The 19,519-nt window shown below is 31.6% G+C and overlaps 1 protein-coding gene and 1 pseudogene across 5 annotated transcripts; one reads left to right on the top strand and one right to left on the bottom strand.

Annotated features, from left to right (window-relative positions):
• The first annotated feature begins 1,192 nt into the window (after window positions 1–1,192).
• Window positions 1,193–13,743, top strand: LOC102624819 (probable ubiquitin-like-specific protease 2A). Of its 5 annotated transcripts, XM_052432942.1 has the most exons (19): window positions 1,410–1,556; window positions 2,609–2,715; window positions 2,903–2,968; window positions 3,212–3,277; window positions 3,353–3,523; window positions 3,738–3,834; window positions 3,937–3,986; window positions 5,056–5,253; window positions 5,339–5,414; window positions 5,976–6,081; window positions 6,375–6,449; window positions 7,532–7,663; window positions 8,469–8,702; window positions 8,799–8,854; window positions 8,944–9,037; window positions 9,328–9,418; window positions 10,032–10,151; window positions 11,719–12,147; window positions 12,877–13,743. In XM_052432942.1, exons 3-19 carry the CDS (start codon window positions 2,954–2,956, stop codon window positions 13,486–13,488), a joined length of 2,622 nt encoding a protein of 873 aa, XP_052288902.1. In that variant the 5' UTR covers window positions 1,410–1,556; window positions 2,609–2,715; window positions 2,903–2,953; the 3' UTR covers window positions 13,489–13,743. The 5 variants fall into 5 exon arrangements, with proteins under 5 accessions (XP_015388551.2, XP_024957946.2, XP_024957947.2 ...); XM_015533065.3 differs by lacking the exon at window positions 2,609–2,715 and having other exon boundaries at window positions 1,193–1,556; window positions 3,435–3,523; window positions 8,502–8,702; XM_025102178.2 differs by lacking the exon at window positions 2,609–2,715 and having other exon boundaries at window positions 1,193–1,556; window positions 3,435–3,523.
• On the bottom strand, window positions 13,613–15,125 carry LOC127899301 (probable aldo-keto reductase 2; annotated as a pseudogene).
• Window positions 15,126–19,519: the final 4,394 nt, after the last annotated feature.

The following is a 19,519-nucleotide window of genomic DNA, read 5'->3' as shown; positions in this document are numbered from 1 at the left end:
AAAGTTAGACGGAGCCGTTAGAAATAACTGAAAAATTAACGAAATTGGGGGCGCGGTGCAACACCTCAATTTTTTTGGGTGCGCAATGTAAAATGTCAATTTATTTGGGGGTAAGTTAAAAATTTCCCTTGTATATATGAACCTTAATTTAGAATGTGGACTGAGAAATTCATTGTAATTTTGTAGCAAAAATTTAGACAACACTGCTAAATATAAAAAGGATTTAAAGAGAGATTCTAAGAGAGATAGGCTTTTTTTATCATTTCACTGGGAGTTAAAATTGTAGACACACAATAGGGGTTTTACAGGAATTTTGAAAGAATTATAGGTTTACATGAATTTTGATGGATTGTATATGATAATATGTAAAAAAAAAAAGAAGAAGTTACTAAATCCTTTTATTAGAAAAATTAATTTGTAATATAAAAAAATAATATTTTAATGGTTTTTGGCTCCCCTCAAAACTTGAGACTCCATTGCATTATGCAGAATCGAGTTTTTTTTTTCCTATTATAATAAATAAAATAAGTTTATAATTTAACATTATATTATAATATTAATTTTGTTTTCTTTATTTTTACATTATAATAATTAATATAAATTTATTATTTATTATTCAATAGTATTATATTATATTTTTATTTTTATATTAATTATATTAAAAATATAGTTAAATATTATTTAATTACATTATATTATGATAAATAAGTTTAATAAGTTTATAACTAACAAAAAATACTTAAATAATATATAAAAACAAAAATATAATATAATATTACATTACTTAATTATATTATAATAATTAATATAAAAATTTATTATTATTTAAAAATATAATATAATCTAGTTATAATACTTAAATAATATATAAAAATATAATAAAATTTTACATTATTTGATTATATTACAGTAATTAATATATAAAAATATTAATTTTTAAATAATTTAATATAACTAATAACAAAAACTTTAAATATTAATAAATTTAAAATTAATAGTAATATTATTAATGATATAACATATTACTACATATATTTATTAACTTAACAGACGTAAGATTTATTATTAGTATTTACACCATAATACAACAACTAATAAAGTACAATATAATATGCGGAATGCACCCTAAATTTTTTCTACAATTTCAATTTTATAATATATATATATATTGAAATAAATGCTAGAAAGAAAGAGTACCAATGTGGCTGTTTCTGTGCACTGCACATTTGCAGTAGCACTAATAAAATAAAAATTATTATTTTCACACATTCCTTAACCCAAAAACTTGTGATACAAGCAGACACAAGAAAATTTGAAATCAAACAACAGTTCTTATTTTATTTTTTATTTTTTTGATTTCATTTTCACACGCTTCAGTGGTTCTTGATCAAGTATGAGTCCGTTATCGAGCAAGAAGAAGTACAAAGTCTTTGAGTTCAGCGAAGAGGATGAGCTCGTGGAGAAGACCGCTAAGAAAATGCTTGGAAAATATTCAAACCCCAGCAAAAACCAGCGCCATTCTTCTCCTATTGACAAGTACAAGTTCCTTCAATTCTGTGAGTCTCACTTGTTTCTCTCTCTCTCTCTCTGTTTTTTTTTTTGGTTCAAATTCAGCATTTCTTGATATTTAGCGTTAGGTTTATTTGGATTTTGAGGAAAACATGTAGGGAAAATTTGAATTTTGATTTTTATGTCTGTGATCGTTTTGGTTTTGACTTTTGTGTCGTATGAAAATATAATTCTAAATTGATCGCTCTCTCTCTCTCTTCTGGTTTGGTTGAAAAATGGAGGGAATTTAAATATTTCGAAATTGCTCTGTTTGGTTAATGGGAAAACATATGTAAATAATAGAAAGTTTTTGAAGTTGGGTTTTAGAATTTGAAAGGAAAATCTTAAAGAAATAATGATGGACTCAGCTGAGGCTAAAGCAATCCATGACTGTTTGAATGTTGTGTTTAGTTTTTAAGATGGCTGTCTATTGAGTGATATAAACTGTTTGGGTTACAAACTTGTGATTGGTTGGAGAGAAAATGTGGGATAAGAAAAGGAAAGGAAAAACTTGATTTAGAGAAATTTGATTTGGTGAATACGCTGAATCTCAGAAAAATGGCCAAGTAGGTAGGTCCTAGTTTTTAATATTGATGTTTTGGTTCTTGGTTGTTCTGTAACTCTATTGCTTGTCTAGAAGAAACATAAAAAACTATAAAGACTAGAAATGAAAGAGGACAGAGACTCTCTGTGAACAAGCTCACTGTCATGGAATGTCATTATTCTTATGATTGCTGTTCGCTTTAGGCAATGCTCTTCTTCTAGTTGGAGTTATGGGGTTCTTGTACATGTAGTTGGCTGTGAAAACATGTTAGATTTCTCAATAGTACTGTCCAATTTGAATACAACCCATTTCCGAGTTGAACAGACCCTTGAAGTGTTGATATCTCAATTGTACTTTTCAATTCAATTTGAATTCCTGTGTAGCCTGATCATTTGATTTAAGTGCATCAAACACATGCAAATTCATTTTATCAATTGCAGATTCCCAAATGCTTCTTTCTTTTTATATGCTATTTCAATAGATTATGGATTATGAAATGAAAAAATGTTTTGCAAGGACTATAAACTCGGCAGATTTCTTGGTGGATTTTTTTCAAGAGTTCTGCACGTATGTTTCTGCAAGAAATGGGTTGTTTTAGCTGTAATCATGAACTACGCTTGGTGGTAATACGATCGTTCATAATTTTCGCAGTTGTGAATAATATTAGAATTCTTTACTCTTTCTTTCCCTCCATGGTTTTTATGGTTTAAGGTTTTAAGTTATTAGGTCTACAATAACATTGTTGTTTCAATCATATACCCATTCTTTGCTGTGTATAATATATATTTGTAATTTATTTTTCCTTTGTAGTTTCGCAAGGTACAAAGCCTCAACAAAAGAAAATTATCAGTGAAATAGTCGATGTTGATGCTGGAGGTAGGGGATATTAATGCACATTTTTACTAAAAATCTGAATTATCTGATATTCTCTGCTATAAAACACTTTATTTACTCATGATTTCTCACGCAAAACTGCAGTTGATTCTACTTTTGCTCCTTTTATGCTTTCATCCTTTCTCATTTTTATGTTATCAGACCTAGAATCACCATTTCAATTATTTAATAAATCTTTGTTATGTAAATTATGAATGTTTAACTTTCTATCTGATTCCTAAGCAGTTACACAAGGTGCCGAATTTGAAGATGTGGGAATTAGTCAAGAGCCAATTGGTATCGATGATGGAGGTATAGGACATTAATGTGAAAAATTTACTATTAATGCTGAAATTTCTAAGTTTTTCTACTACATTTTCTATGTAGTTGCAACAAAAGGAGACTGTTGAAAAATCGTTAGATGCTGATAATAGTGGTATTCCCTCTGAATGCTCACATTCTATTTCAGATGCTATGAGCATACAAAGAGAAGATGGTGCTTTCAGGGAGGTGGCTTTGTTGGATAACTTTTCTCTTTCAAGTTCAAAAAATTATGGGGTAGTCTTTCCCCCTTCAATTATTTCGAGTTCTGGTTATTATTTTCTTAAGAATTAATTTCTGCCATACTTAGTCCTTGTCTGGCAGAAAATGTTAAAAAGCTTTCTTACTTATCTCTTCCAATATTCCAAACTAGTAATCGAAATTGTTAATTGGAGTAGCCTGCTGTCAATCTTGAGCTGGCTTTGTAACTATTGGAGTATATTTGTTTCAGAATGAGCAAGTTGGTTTGATTTCGGATTCAGATGATGATGACTGTATGGAAATGAGTTCTCCGGCAACTTCTTCCTCTCCACTTTCAGTTAATGGAGGTCTTTTCCTGTCCTCTTAGTTTTTCTGAATTGTTTATTATTCACTTTCTCCGTTTGACTATGTATGATCATTTTGTCTCGTACAAACATCAACTATTTCAGTTTTATTAGAAGAACAGGTGGCAGAATGTGGTTCTTGTGGACACCAGAGTGTAAGTTTCCTATCATGGCTTTTATGATTTCTTATCTGGGTGGCTAATGAAGATATGTTTGTAGAAGACTTGGGATTTGAATAAGATCGTTGACTATCTCTTGAAAGTAAATCTGCAAAAAATAGATATTATGTGCTAAAATTCCTCCTTTAGTGAGTGGGATGTATGGCAAGATTTTTGTGCTAAAATGCCTTAAGTAATTGGTTAAGATTGCATATATAGTCTAATTGGACTGTATCAAATCCTGGAATTAGTTTTTTGGTTTTTGTTCTTGTTGTTGGTGGTTTGGGGTTGGAGGACATAATATGAAAGCAACAAGGTTGAGAAGAAAGTTTACAACTTTGAAAGTCACATGATGTTATAAGGTTGTGGCAAGAACTTCCACCAATTTTTGTCTCACAGTCTACTGTGTGGGATATAGAGAACATAAAATTCCTCAGATGCATGTTTGAGTTAGAATAATGTTCGGGATCTTTTACTTTGTTATAGGGGTTTTTCTAGAATTCCCAAGATTAACGTTCTTGCTTTAAAAAAAAGAATGAAAAAAATAAAAAATTTAAGTATAGATCTTTCTCCTTTCAAAAAAAAAAAAAGTATAGATCGTTCTAAACCTAATAAGAAATCATTTGGATTCTAAACTGGGTTAGTTCTTTTAGAACATGTTTTGCGGTTTAGCCTTACAGCGTGATTGGCAGACTAGACTTGACCCTTCACATACGCTGAAGCCTGGGATCTGCACTTATATCAAGAATCTTCCCCACTAACTGTCACATTAGAAAGCTCAGACTATATTGAAAAGTTGCATTTCTGCACTAGCAATATTCCTAAAACTTACACTGAGTTTGTTTCCAAGGAGTGTTTGTAATGCATATAGAGTTATTAACTTTATTCCCTTGTTTCCTTAGCAGCTCCTTGTTTCTTCATGTGCACCGGACTAGGAGTTCCATCATTTTGAATTGGAATGAATTGCTTGCAAATTTTCTTTATAATGAAAACTGTTTTTTATGCCGTGCTCATTTACTTCTTTAATTTCTTTATAATGAACCTTTATGCTTGTTTTGATTTGCAGGATATGGAAAATAAGATGGTGGTTGTTTTTCCTGATTTCATTGTACATGGGGATAATAATTATACAGAATCGCGGGTAACTTTTTCATGCAGCTTTGTTACCGTTGAAAGTTCAGTCATCAATGGGACTAAAGGAACATTTAGCTTTGAATGGGCTATTGGTGATGTCATCAATATTCAGACAGGATGGTGTGGGAGTGTGAGTTGAACTTGGGTTTCCTTGTATTAATTTTCATGTATGTAGCTATGCCATAGGTTAAGGCATTCTATATCACTTCATGTAGGTTGGTACTGCTATTGTGGCTCTTATTCTTAAATCAAAGGATTCTACAGGAGTTCGAAATCAGAATGAAATTCCAGGTACATTTTAGACCAATGTTTGATCACTTAAGATTTTCCACCTACAGGCTAACAACTGCACTCCATGAAGCATGAAAGAGGCTTCTATATTATCTGTCAAACCTATTAATAGTTTTGTTCCTCCAGAGTTGTAGTTGATTGTTGATCCCAGCAATGCTGAATAGCAACCAGCTTTGATGGTCTTCTGGCGTAGTTCTTCCTTGTTAAATATATGTCATGATATCTTCCTAAATAAAAAAATAGATAAATAAATAGATGTGATGTTGCAATTTATATGCTTTACCGAATTTAATGCTTATGAGACACAATGTTGGGTATTTTGGGAATGAACAACATTGTTTGTGCTTCCCGTGATTAGAATCAAGGAACTTTTTTTTCCCCCTTTCCCCTGATCACAAAGGTTCCTTTCCTAAATAAGTGGAGGAAGTCAGGATTTTGCAATTGGTAAATATAGTATTCCTGTTTGCGTTAATGTGCTGTCATTATTAGAATTATTTAATACAGGTTCTTACTTAAGATTTGAATTCTAGTTAATGGAATAATTGATAACTTCCTCAACAGGCTCTGATCTGCTGAGGTTTTCAGTTTGTGACCAACATTGGCCTGAAAGGCTGAATAAAATTATATCATTGGATGTGAGATACAAGGAGAGATGGAATACTGTTGAGTAAGTTCTTAGTTTTCTGTTGGACTTACATTTATTTCATTCATCCATTTTTTGACAAAATGTGTATGTTCTTCTTTCTCTTTAAGCACATCTCCTTTCTTCAACTAGAAAGAAAAAGCTGAGCTATTGTATATTATTATTTGATTATTTTTTCTATGAAGTTAATTCTAAGTTTCTTCTTGTTTTGTAATATCTTCTTTAGCATTCACTGTTTTGTAGTTGGAACTGTTTTCTTTATTCACAAGAAAGTTATATGTTCTGGTTGTTAATATACTTGTGATATTCTCTTACAGTTTTGATTCGAAATATGAAGAAAACAGTCTCTTAAGTCAGAAAAGCAGGTTACCGTCAAAGTGTTGTTCTATTGAGTAAGGAAATGGAATTCATATGATTATTATGAATTATTAGTTGTGTGATGATATTTGATACAAACTTCTATTTTTCCCCCTTTATGCATTCTTTTTCACTGAATCATGTCATGCTTTATGTTATTTCTTTTTTCTTTTTTGCTTTACGTTATTTCTTTTTCCTTTTTTTTTTCTTGTCGTTTTTTCTTCTATGTTGTAGGTACATTTATTCTTTTGCCATTATTATTTGCATTGTGGTTCTAGTTTTCTAGATAAAGATTGAGCAAATTATTAGAGAGAGAGGTAATGTGAGGAAAAGGAGAGAATAAAAAAGAGAAGGTGTTAGACTGATTTTTTTCAACTCACCAGCTGACATCTATTTAGATTAATAAGTTAATGTGGGTGCCACAGGCGTCTGTACTCCCTCAATTTATTTCAAATATTATTTATAAATGACATAACTGTAGTGACTAATTTAGTTGTGATGCATATTTCTTGATTACTCCAGCTAATCAGGGAAGATGATTTATCTTACTTATCTAATGATCCTCTGACTCTGGAGCATTCTATTAAAGCCTGTTTTATACTAGAAAAGTTTGAGGTTAGTCCTAAAATGCTCTTCCATGTCTAAGTCCCTATCTTAACTATTCCAAATTTCATCTTTGGTGTTATCACATCAATGGATTCTTTACCTTTTCTTTTCTGATGTTAATTGTTTTATGTATGGAATTTAAGTGCCACCTAAGCGGTTTTCTTGTTTAACCTGAAAGGGATATGCATGCCAGATTGTAAGTTGATATGGTTGTTAATTAAGACAAAACTGTGTCATTGATGAACAAATAATTTTTTAGCTGTCTGTTAATTTGTAGGAGCAGTAATCAGAAATCAAAGTCAGATTGTGCTTGATCCACATGATAAGCATGTTGATTAAATCTAACCTTGCAGTTGAAGGATGAAGGATATGCATTCTTTCCTCTAGACATTTCAGAAAATAGATTTAACTGCTTGTTGAAATATCTGTCTCTTCTTAGTCTGAGATTTGCTAGCTATGTCTTATTTAATGATGTTCATGACATGCCTTGATTTAAGTTTGTATATTCCAGGTTTGATGAACCTTTTGAAGATGTTGTATATCCGAAAGATGATCCCGATGCTGTTTTAATTAGTGAGAGAGATGTGAAGCTTCTAGAGCCTGATACATTCATTAATGATACTATCATCGACTTTTACATCAAGTGAGTGTCTGTTTAATTATACTATGGCTTTGTGCATCTCCTTAATTTTTTCCAGGTTCCAGGCTTTGCATTTGTCTAACATCTTCCAGAAAAGACACTTTCTTCCAAATCATATATATACTAACGTGAAAAACAATCTTGAAGTCTGACCTATAAAATATGAAGCGCACATTTATTGGAAGAATTTAGATTAAATAAAATTAATATGATGATCATCTGTTTCATGTCTTAATTTGGGTGTTTAGTTTGTTGAACTTGTTATATGTTATTTGGAATCCTTTATGCCTTTTTCCATTTTAACCTTGAAGCGTACTTTGTGGGGTTAATAACTTAACATCTATCGGGGCAGTATTCTGTATTTTCCATGTAAAGAATTAGATGTTTCTCATTTGGTAAATGTGGATGGGCTTATGGAGTGTTGATATTTTGGAAATTGTCAATTGAGAATAACACTGAACTATCCCACTGAACTATCTATGAAGATTGACACTGAGAATATATTGCTGATCACGTGGTAGAACACTAACCATCACAAATTTATCAATACTGAACTCTAGCTTCAGCTTCTACCAGATAGCCCTGGGATAAGAAGTAGAAACATCTTCAAATTTGTTAATTTGCACATTCCTTTTCCCCCCACCAACTGCGGAGGCTAAAATGGTTGCATGACCTTTCTCTGTGCAAGAATGATTACAATTACAACATAGGAATGTTTTAGTTAAATTGTTCTTTGTGGATTAATTATTGTCATGCATATTATGACGTGTTGGTACTTTATTTTCTTTGAATATTGAATCTCTTAAAGGATTGATTCTTACACAACGGAATCTCATGCTAGATACTTGAACAATAAAATCCAAACTGACAGACAGCAAGACTTCCACTTCTTCAATAGTTTTTTCTTTCGGAAGCTTGCCGATCTAGACAAAGATCCATCTAGTGCTTGTGAAGGCAGAGCAGCATTTCAACGTGTTCGTAAATGGACAAGAAAAGTGAATCTTTTCGAAAAGGATTATATTTTTATTCCAGTAAATTACAGGTCATAAGTAATTGATTTGTTTTACCTGAATCAGAGGTGAATTATCTCTTTTCATACTTCTCTTAAATTCAACTTATAATTGCACTCTGATTACAGTCTTCACTGGAGTTTGATTGTCATCTGTCATCCTGGTGAAGTTCCATATTTCAGAGGTAAGATCCTGATTCGATAGTTTCAGTTTATTGTCTTTGTTTAATCATTTTGAAAATCCTAATTTTTTTATAAATAAATTTCCTTGCAGATGATGAAATTGAAAAGTCTCTTAAGGTTCCATGCATCTTGCACATGGATTCTATTAAAGGAAGTCACAGAGGCCTTAAAAATCTCATTCAAGGGTAATCTATTAATTTTTTATTCTCAAACTATTTTACCTTTTACTTTATGCTTGTTAAGTTGATGTGATATTTTTTTTTTAAGCATAATGACTGGTTCATTATCGAGACAGTTGTAATTTATGTAACTGAAATTTTGGAGTTCTTGTCTGGAAAGAACTTGTGCATTTATTATTTAAATCATTCTAAAGATTTCTGTTTAATTCATAAGTTGGGTATCTGCTATTATTTGAATCATTAACTACTTCATATAGTTATAATGTTGATTACAGTTGCCTGTCTTGATATGGCAGTTATCTATCTGAAGAGTGGAAAGAGAGGCATAGCAATACAGATGATGAGGTTCCTTCGAAATTCTTACGTTTGCAGTTTGTGCCTCTTGAGGTATTTACTCTCTTTCAAGATAAAATTCCTTGTAGTTCTTCAAATATTTCTAGGTGAAGCACTGGTTTAACTGTAATTTTATAATAATATATGTATATGTTGCTAGAATTATATCCTATTCAAGGACTAGTGTGTTAATAGTCTGGCAATTTGGTAATTTAGTAAATATTTGTTCTTAATATACAAGGGAGGTCTTTCATTTTATGTTTTTGGTTTTGAGTATGTATAGGGCTGAATTCCTTATTAAAACTGTTCAGATGTTTCTCTTAGTTCATTTGTTTAAATATTATTCTTTTCTGTCCTGCTTTCTCCCCCCCTCCCCCCCCCCCCTCTCTTGGTTTCAGTAAAACTTTCATGTGCATTTTACAACCTCATTACAAGTAGTGGCTGAATTTCTAGACTCATTTACTTCAAATTACGAAGAGAAAATAATAAATGCTTCCATTTTGCAATTGTTTTAATCCCATATTTATAGGTTATTGCTCATCTGACAAATTCCGAAGTTTTTTTCACAGCTTTTCTGAAAACTACTGTTCATCTTTTTTATTTTTTTAACTGGGTTTACTGAGAATTACTGTTAACATTTTTTATTCTTCTTTCCATATTTATTCAGCTGCCGCAGCAGCAAAATTCATTTGACTGTGGCCTCTTTTTGCTCCATTACGTGGAACTTTTTCTTAAGGAAGCCCTTTCTAACTTCAACCCTTTGAAGAAAAAACAGGTTTCAAACTTTGTAAGTGGCCTCATCTCCTTCCTTGAGCTTTGAATGGTTTGTAAAATTTGCAATTTCCTGTTGTGAACTCTTTGATTTAAATTGTTGTGAAATTTAGATGATATATATGCAGTGTTATCTCACTTTTATTAGTTCTTCGTTATTAACATAGATTTTGTTGGCTCACCATCCCTTTATGGTTTCCTTGTTGCAGTAGAGATTGATGATTTTACTTCTCACCTTACCTATAGTTTTGTATCTGCTAAGCAAACTTGTTTATGTGATCTTGACTGGTTTACCCATGTCTAGTTGTTGCTTTCATGGCTGTGTAGTAGTTATGTGTCTTCAGTGGTCGCTGAACAAAAAATTTCACTCATAGGTCTTACCCAACAATAACATTCTACTTCAGCGCTGTACATGGGGCTAAGCAAACCCCACAATCATAAACACTATAAGAAACATAACAACTGATAATAATTTGACTAATACATTGGGAGAATCAGAGGAAGAAACAACTAGCTCAAATTGGCTTTGATACCATATCAATCTACAACTAAACCCAAAAGTTTAAGCTTATAGGTAATGGACCAAAGACAGGATGCAAATCCTGATGATGTATACTGAGGAATTGTGATATGCTTTCTTTGCAGTTTACATTTCGTCAATTTGTGAGTTCCAGAATTTTTACAAATGAGGAAAAAGAAAATGGCAATCTCTTGATACTGAATGTCAGTTTTTGTTAAGACTAACAGCTAAGTTATTGGGATATGATATAAAGATGTGGCTTTTTGTAAGATTACCTCAGGGAAAACAGTGAATTGGAAATTTAATGCCTGTACTGTTAAACTTTTAAGCTTTGGCACAATTATCTCCCAAGCTCATTGGGCATGGCTAGAGATATGGAAATTTTTGACACTTAGAATGTATGTACAATATAGTAACAGAGTAGTGATTAGTTCAGGAAAATGAAGCTTAACACTGGAGATGGTCTGTATGCATGGAGAAATTCTTAAGCGTCAACATTGTGAGAGCACATACTTGGCCACAGCTGGGTCAGGTGATTAGTCTTTTCCACCCACTAAGTAGTATGGACTTTTCTTTAATGATCAAAAGGATAGAACCCAAATGCTGCTTTTTGGACCATTAGAGTAGGACTTGGTGATGGATTTATTGAAAAAGAAAGACCAGGCCATCTGTGTGGTAGTGGCTGGTTTGGCTAATAGTCTTTATCTGTTGTTCCCCCATTGCCTAACCAATCTTGTATCTGCTTTTGCTTTTAGAATAACTGGAGTAGGGCTTACAGTGTTGTTTATCCTTATCTTCAGTGTTCTTAAGATATACAGTGGTAGGCATCTAAATTTGTTATAACCTGTTGGATTATGATTGCTGTTTAAAGGAAATTAAGTAAGGGGATTATACACAATAAATAAAAGAAAATATTGGGAAGCTGTCTATGCATTGCAAGGAAGTGAATGCAAATTGTTTTTTTCAGTCTTTATTTTTTACAATATTCAAAATTTCCTTTTAAATATTGGGAAGCTGTCTATGCATTTGTTTGTTTCAGTAATAAGTTTTGATCTTTTACCAGCTTAATCGGAACTGGTTTCCACCTGCTGAGGTTTCGATGAAACGTGCTCAAATTAAGAAGTTACTTTATGAAATTTCTAAAGATCATTCACGTGGGAAGGATCCTTCAGCAGACTCTGTTGATGAGCATCCTTCCTCCCAGCCGACAAATGATAAAATTGGGAAGGAAACTGGAGCAGTGATTCTTGGGCAGATGTGGAATCCAACGTTACCTGGTCAACAAGGTTTTAGCTCAATTTCTGATGCTGAAAAGGGTATTCAAATTTCAATTTCAGGAGCTTCCCCTCAGAGGGATGCACAATACACCAGGGACCCAGAATTCAGTTTCAAGGAGCAGTGTAAGTTGGGTACCGGTCCAGCATCATTGTCTGATCTAAGATATCAGCATGTGACTTCACGTTTACGGAGGAGCATCATGTCGCCAATAGAGGTAATCATCTCTCTCTTTATGTGGATGATAATAACTGTCATAATCCTAAGGATTTGAAATATGTCAAAATTGTCCACCCCCCCCCCCCCCCCCCCCCCCCAACAAAAAAAAAAAAAAAAAACAAAAGTTAACTATCAGGAGCTTGGACTATTTCGATGTCTATATGAAATGATTTCTTTGTGTTCAGCTTGCAACACTTGACAGCATGCGAAAACAAGGATTCTACTCTTTGGTTCACTGGAATGTAGTTTTGAGTTGAAAAGCTGTTTTGATGTTTGGTTTTGCAAAAAGGTTAATTGAGTGTTTAACTCAACACAACATTCAGTTGCCCTAAACAGTGGAATTAATATTTCTAATGCAATGGCTAGGAATTTTGATTCCATTCCTGATTTTCAAAATCAAATATTAGATTGGAAGTAAAAACGTTGTCTGCAAATCAAATATTAGATTGTAGTTAATTATGAATTTTTTTACTAAACATTAAATATAAAAATATTTGTATGTTAACGGCACTATTTTCTGTTAATACCAGAAATGTTATTGCTTTCTCTTTTTTCCCTCTTTTATTCTAGAAGTTGACCTATGTTTGTTGTTGTTGTTGCTGTCTATCATTAAAACTTATGGCATAAGCAGGTTAGTTATGCCACTAACATTAGAAAGTTCTTATTGTTTGTTGAGAATTGTATCCAACCAAGTGAAATAATTGCATTATATTTCTCTTGAAATCAGGAAGCTAAAGAAACTGATGAGCAAATGGCTACTTCACCATACAATGTAGAAAATTTCAAGCAAGTCACTAGATTGGCAAGAAAATATTGTGGAGTGCCGCCGAAGATATGGTGTGATAAACAGTTCTCACCAGATTTTGATATACTGGATGAAGATGAGTCTATGAAAGAATGTCGGACTTCATTGGAGGTGGAAGTCAAGGACCAACCACTTGCAGAATATGAGGGATCAGATTACCTGGAAACAACTGGAAAAACTGATTCTTTTTCAAACTCGAGTGAGGGATTGTCAGATTTTGTTGTTGAAGATTCTCAGGAAACCAGCGGAATTGCTGCTGGCATTGTTGAAGATTCTGAGGAAGAAAATGCCAAGCTTGATGGCAAAGAGAATAAAGATTCCCCATGTTTCAAGGGAGAAACTTGCAATCTCTCTCATGAAGTGCTTTTGAGTGAAACCATCTATCTTCAAGAAAACATTATGCTGATTAGCAATGAAGTTACAATGTCAAAAGCAGATGAACAGCTGGTAGTTAAAAAGTCTAGGCCTCTTCCGAAGGACAGAAAACAACTGAAAGAACTGAACGGTGGCCTACCGAAAGAATTGATTCCTTGATGGTAGTGAATAGTTTCGTAGCACTAAAGAGGTTTTGAAGTGATAGTTAAATAGCTAGTAAATACTCCACCATCCTTTAGAGATTAAATAGGGTACAGAAAGGGAGAGAAACATTGGGGCTTTATTATACTGACTTGTATTCAGTAATACTATTCATTTCATTTTTCAAGGCAGTTGTGAAACACTTAAGGCTTGCAGAAAGTGGACTAAGGTACCAAAGAGATTCATATAAGAAGATATAACGATTTTTTTTTCCCCACAGCACATTGGAACACAAAAGACTCTGGAATCTGCAGCAAGGTAACCAACAAGGCAGTATGCATATGCTCTTTAAGGAGGTTTCCATGAAGTTAGGTGTCATACTCGTACACCCATACCGATCACCCTTTAGGGCGTATGCTGAAGCAATGGATTAACGTTCAGCCATTAGTAAGTTCTACTGACAGAACTTTAATATTTTGATTGAGGTTTTCGATCTTGGCGGTTCCAGGAATCAGACACACGTGATCTCCTTGGTGATGAACCCAAGCTAATGCGAGCTGAGATGGGGTGCATCCTTTCTTTGCTGCTAACTCATCAACACGTTAAAATTGTTATGCTCCAAAGTTTCAGGTTGGAACCTTTGTAGATGCTGCATCAATTAGAAAAACAACTCAGCATCAAAACTGACATTAAATCATTGGAACCTTGATTGTACGGCCAATGCCAAATGCCAAATGCCAAATGCCAAATGCCAAATGCTAATAGTTTTATGGCTGGCTGGCACTAACAAACCCGTCTAAAATTATCCCTTGAAAAGGCTCTCAGCCAACTTACACCTGATGAAAGAAACCCATGTCCTAGAGGACTGAAAGCAACAATTCCAGTGCCAATTTCCCTGAGTAGGGGAATAACCAAAATTGAATTAGCTTGTAAAATGTTAAGTCACTGGAAGTTGAATTAAATATACACTAAATTCCTCTATTTCAGAAAATGGTCATTTGACAATTATTCCTTGATAATATGAAGTTGAGTCACTATATAATAGTTCCAAAAAGAATTTATGTGACTATTTTTGAACTAAGAAGGTCCACATGTACATATAAGCATACCTTGTCTTAGTGACTTTTGCCCCTTCAAAAATTAATGCCCTAATTACTTACCTGCAAGTAGGACCATCTCGTGACCACAAGGATCATTCCATCTGCACAGCTGTTATGAGAAATTGAATTCTCTGAATCCTCTCCACTTTCTCTAATCAACAAAAAGTTGAGCTTCGTTTTAACTTTTAAGAGTCTGATAAATATACTTGTATTTAACAGTTACTAATTGGCTTTGAGTAATGATATAGTCACAAATTCTTGTACAAACTGATGTAGCATGATAAAATTAGTTGAATTAAATATCTATTGGCTCACATGATTTATTTTTATTATTTTATTTTTTCATTCAACTAATGAATTAAAGTCACATCAGTTTATACAAGATAAAATTATAAAAAAAATTTGTGGTTGTATCATCAGCTTATTTTAGTGTGGGTTTGCGTGAGGTTCGTAAACATCGGTAGTGTCAAGTAAAATGATACCGCTGTCAATGGCATGGTGGATCAGGGCAATCATATTGGATTCGGTGTTTGGGGGCCCGTAGTAGGCAGACATGCCAATTCATCGCAAGCCTTGAGCTGAAATCCCTATGCCTTGTGATGCAAGATTGATTCTCTTCACTGTGCTGGCCAATGCCATTTCCTTTGCTACAAATACGTGTTGGTAGCTATTGTTTTATAAACCAACAACTTGAGCAAATCTGCATGCCTGAAAGAGGTCTATGTATGTATATATAGAAGCCATTCAAGTGGGTCTATAATTAATGATAAAGTATGTGATTATGTTATCCCTGGTACCATAATTAAGGATGTACGTCATTATTAATTTATTAATGTGTGGCTAGTAGCATCTTACATATCCATCCCTTCGTGCATTGATGCATACCACTTAAAACTTGAAATCATAACGAGAGAGAATGTGTTGGCTTTGTTGATTATTTTTTTATCAACTTTTTACTATTACTATTTTGATTTTTCTAATTTTACGTTTTGTTAAAATTAGGTACATAATGAGAAGCCAAAATCTAGTTCTAATAATAAGCACTGATGCTTTCAACCCTTGGGTTCGAACTTTAAAGAGTGCGAGTTATTAATTAAAAAAAAGGTTGGATACATAGTTTACGATGGTATTTAAAGTTGACTAATAATTAGATTGTCAAAAATGAAATGAGTGCCTGAGTTATTAATAAAAATAAATGAATTAGATGCATAGTTTATGATGGTAATTGAGGTTAACTAATAATTAGATTGTCAGAAAATGATTGATGATACATTAGTTGAGATACAAATTTTGGAAATTATCAATTTCTCCCCTATTGAAATCAATTTATACCATATTCCCGACTATTTTCATAATATCTAAAAAATCCCAAGCATGAAAAAATTTAAAGGAAAAGCAAGATAAATAGGTCATTTACTTGATAATTTATCTTGAGAATACAAATATATTTATTGTAAGAGAAATGTTTGAAAAGTAACAAAAGTACAACAAAATATATTAATATCTTATTATTAATTTTTTATTTGCACTGAAACATATATTTCTTATTTTTAGTATTGAATTTTTTTATTTTTATTTATATAATTTATAATAAATAAAAATAAAGTGTATTTGAATATAAATGTAATAATGTAAAATTATGCTATCTGAGAGTTAATTGACTATCATAAAATAGTAGAAGTATATATATTAATTTTAGTAGGGCAAAACTAACAATCTCCTCACAAATTATATGTCCAAACTGTGTAAATATATAATTATTGGCAAACTTTTTGCCTATCGACTATAGTAAGCTTGAATCATAATTGAAATTAACATAATTCAAATTTTTTATTTACTAACATGACTGTATTTTGTGTATGTACGTGTGTATTACAATAAAAGAACCCCTAAGGGATAAGATAAAACATTAAAAAAAAAAGACTACAATATATTAAATAACATACATTGCATTAAAGTATATATTCTTTTATCTTTTAACTTGTCAAGAAAAATACATATTTTAATATACATTACATGACAAAAATAATGCTATATATATGACAAAATATTTGAGGAGTAATTTTACAATAAAAGAATTTCTTACTTTATCAAAACAAAGGACAAGCTAAAACATAATAATGCACACTTTAATGTAATGTATTTTGTTTTGTTGTATATTAAAATATGTTTTTTTTGGGTCTTTAGCTTATCTCTGGATTCACTTATTGTAAAATTACTCAGTGTTTGAGAAATCCTTTGTTCCAACAGCTTAAGTTTCCCCCTTCCCCCCCCCCCCTACCCCCACAACTTAAGTTAATGATAATTATTGAATAAGGGTGCAGCTAGCATACTATATTGTATTATAGTATATCGCTTTAATTAATGCAGGGTATATTGCATTAAGCTAAATTAGTATTATATTATATTAATGTTGTATAATATTTGGTGTTATATTTTATAATATTGTATATAATAATAATTTATATTAAATTAATTTTTTAATTATAAATATCTTAAAAGTTTTATAATTTATATTTATTGAACTTATTATTAAAATTTATAAATAAAAATAAAATTACTACCGTCAGCCATCATTGGCCACCGTAAACTGTCGCTGGCATTCATATTCCAGTATCTTTTGACGTCAATTTTGTTACCATTAGAATCTTCATCACTGGATCTAAACAATGGTATATGTCTCATCAGTGAAGGAGTTTCCTACAGAAGCTCCGTTTCTAGTATTACATATACCATTGCATAGTTCTAGTGATAAGGATTCTATTGACACCAATTTTAATGTCTTAAGATGCCAAAATAATATCGCCAACGATGAATTGTACTGGTTGATGGTAGTCAGTATTTTTCCATTCAAATTTATTATATTTTACACTAATAATAAATAAATTAGATATGATTTAATTGATTAAATAATTTTTGTTTTAAATGTTAGCAATATTGCTTATACTTGAGGGGGCACGAGTTTTGATAATGCGGCAAAAGCTACATTAAGGCTTTAGCTAATGTTGTACAATGCATTTCATTTCAAATGCTAAATATAGGTTTATTTCAATCAATGTTGGGCCCACGAAGTAATGCTATGCAATGCTACATGCGCCCTAATAGCATTCAAAATAATTTTATAAATTATAATTTTTTCATATAATAAATAAATGGCACATCATTTAAAATAGAACTCTTAAAATACATTTAAGAATACTTTGATCTTAATCAATGTTAATGGCAAGGTTGTCACACAAAAGCCAAATCAATGGCTACATCGATTTCACTTGGGCAGTTGCATAGAAATTGTTTTCCACTAAAAAAAAGGTGGAAAAGATATCTACCCCCTTTGAGAGTTGGAAAAATAGTTACATAAACCCTAAGTTTTTAGTAATAGACAACATTACCTTTTTTTGGACCATAAAGTCTTTTGAATATAGTAACTAAAATAATTAACTTTAATTTTTTTAATAAAATACAAATAATTTAACTTATCTAGTAGACTAATAATATTATTAATATATTTTTCATATTTAAAATAATTATAATTTTATTCATTATAATTATTTTATATAAATCTTTGGGTTAAATATATTTTACAATTAATAAAATATACCTTACGTATTAATAATATTTAAAATAATTTAGATTTTTTTACACTTTCCAATATTATGTTTCCATTTATTCTAAACTTTATTTTATTTTAAGAAAATGTATCAAATATTTTGGAAAATATTAATGTACTTTGAAGTATTGAAATTATTTTAAAATATATATATTACCACATTTATTTTAGTATTATGTTTCTATTGATTATAAAATATTGGATTCATTTTTTTTTTGGATAATAGAGCAAAATGATATTATGGTAAAAATGGGGTCTTAGTGTTGTCCCTTATTGAAAACTTGAGTACTTAATCATTTTTCCAACCCTTAAGGGTATAGGCACCCTTTGTTCCATTAAAAAAATTGCTTCATAATTTATTGAGCGGTGATCACTTTTTGTTTAACTTACACCCTACTAATTGATGCACCCATATTTAAAAATTTAAAAGATTATAATTTTTTGTAATAAACAACGCATAATACTAAAATTGTTTTGTGACTAGTGTAGCTATCCACAAAATCACTTGTGATATATGCTTGCTATATCTGACAAGGCTCATATGTGTTTGAATCTTAAGCAATAGTTTTTGAAAAGTAAGAATGTAAAGAAAGCTCAAGGAAAATCATGAAATTAAAACTTGTAGAAGATCCTTATTAACCAACAGATTAAAGAATGCAAGTTGTTATTTATAGTAGTTGGTATGGTTCACTATAATTTGTTACACACATTTACTCGAATAATAGGCTTGTTACAAACTAAACTATTTAACAACCTTAGCCATGCCAGCTCAATGAGCTGCTTTACTGTCAATGGCCTTGTAGTAACGAATATACTTTCCTTTTGATGTATTTTCAAATTCACGTATAGCCCTTATAAAGCTAAAATGTCCATCATGGACATTTAGCTTGCTATGCAAGTAATGGAACTGCCTAAAGTGAGAGCTTTGGTTGGGATGTCAGCATTTTGATCTTCACTAAGCACAAAATGGATTGCTATCTTTGCTGCAACTTGGTCTGTAATAAAATCTATGTCTAGCTCAACATGTTTGGTTTTATCATGATATATGCTAGATTGTATGCAAATGCAATTACACCTTGTTGTCTCCACCACATAATTGTCATGGTGCTTAGCTTGATATGTTGTTCGTCAAGTAAAGATTATATCTAAACCACCTCTGATGTTGTATATGCCAAGGCTCTATATTCACCCTCTATGCTTGATCTAGAAACAATTGATTGTTTCTTAAAAGACCATGAAACCAAGTTGGGGCCTGATAGACTATAAATCCAGCCATTGACTTTCTATCATCTCAATCACAAGCCCAATCAAAATCAGTAAAATAATGGATATGTATAATGCC

This window comes from Citrus sinensis, chromosome 8, assembly GCF_022201045.2.
Source record: "Citrus sinensis cultivar Valencia sweet orange chromosome 8, DVS_A1.0, whole genome shotgun sequence".
Lineage (NCBI taxonomy): Eukaryota > Viridiplantae > Streptophyta > Magnoliopsida > Sapindales > Rutaceae > Citrus > Citrus sinensis.
The sequence above is the reverse complement of the archived record's forward strand: the minus strand, read 5'-3'. Positions and strand labels throughout refer to the sequence as shown.

Coding starts and splice junctions, on each gene's coding strand:
- LOC102624819 (XM_025102178.2), top strand. CDS start 1,394: ATGAGTCCGTTATCGAGCAAGAAGAAGTACAAAGTCTTTGAGTTCAGC. Junction 9,419..10,031: donor TGCAGTTTGTGCCTCTTGAG/GTATTTACTCTC, acceptor ATATTTATTCAG/CTGCCGCAGCAGCAAAATTC. Junction 10,152..11,718: donor AAAAACAGGTTTCAAACTTT/GTAAGTGGCCTC, acceptor ATCTTTTACCAG/CTTAATCGGAACTGGTTTCC.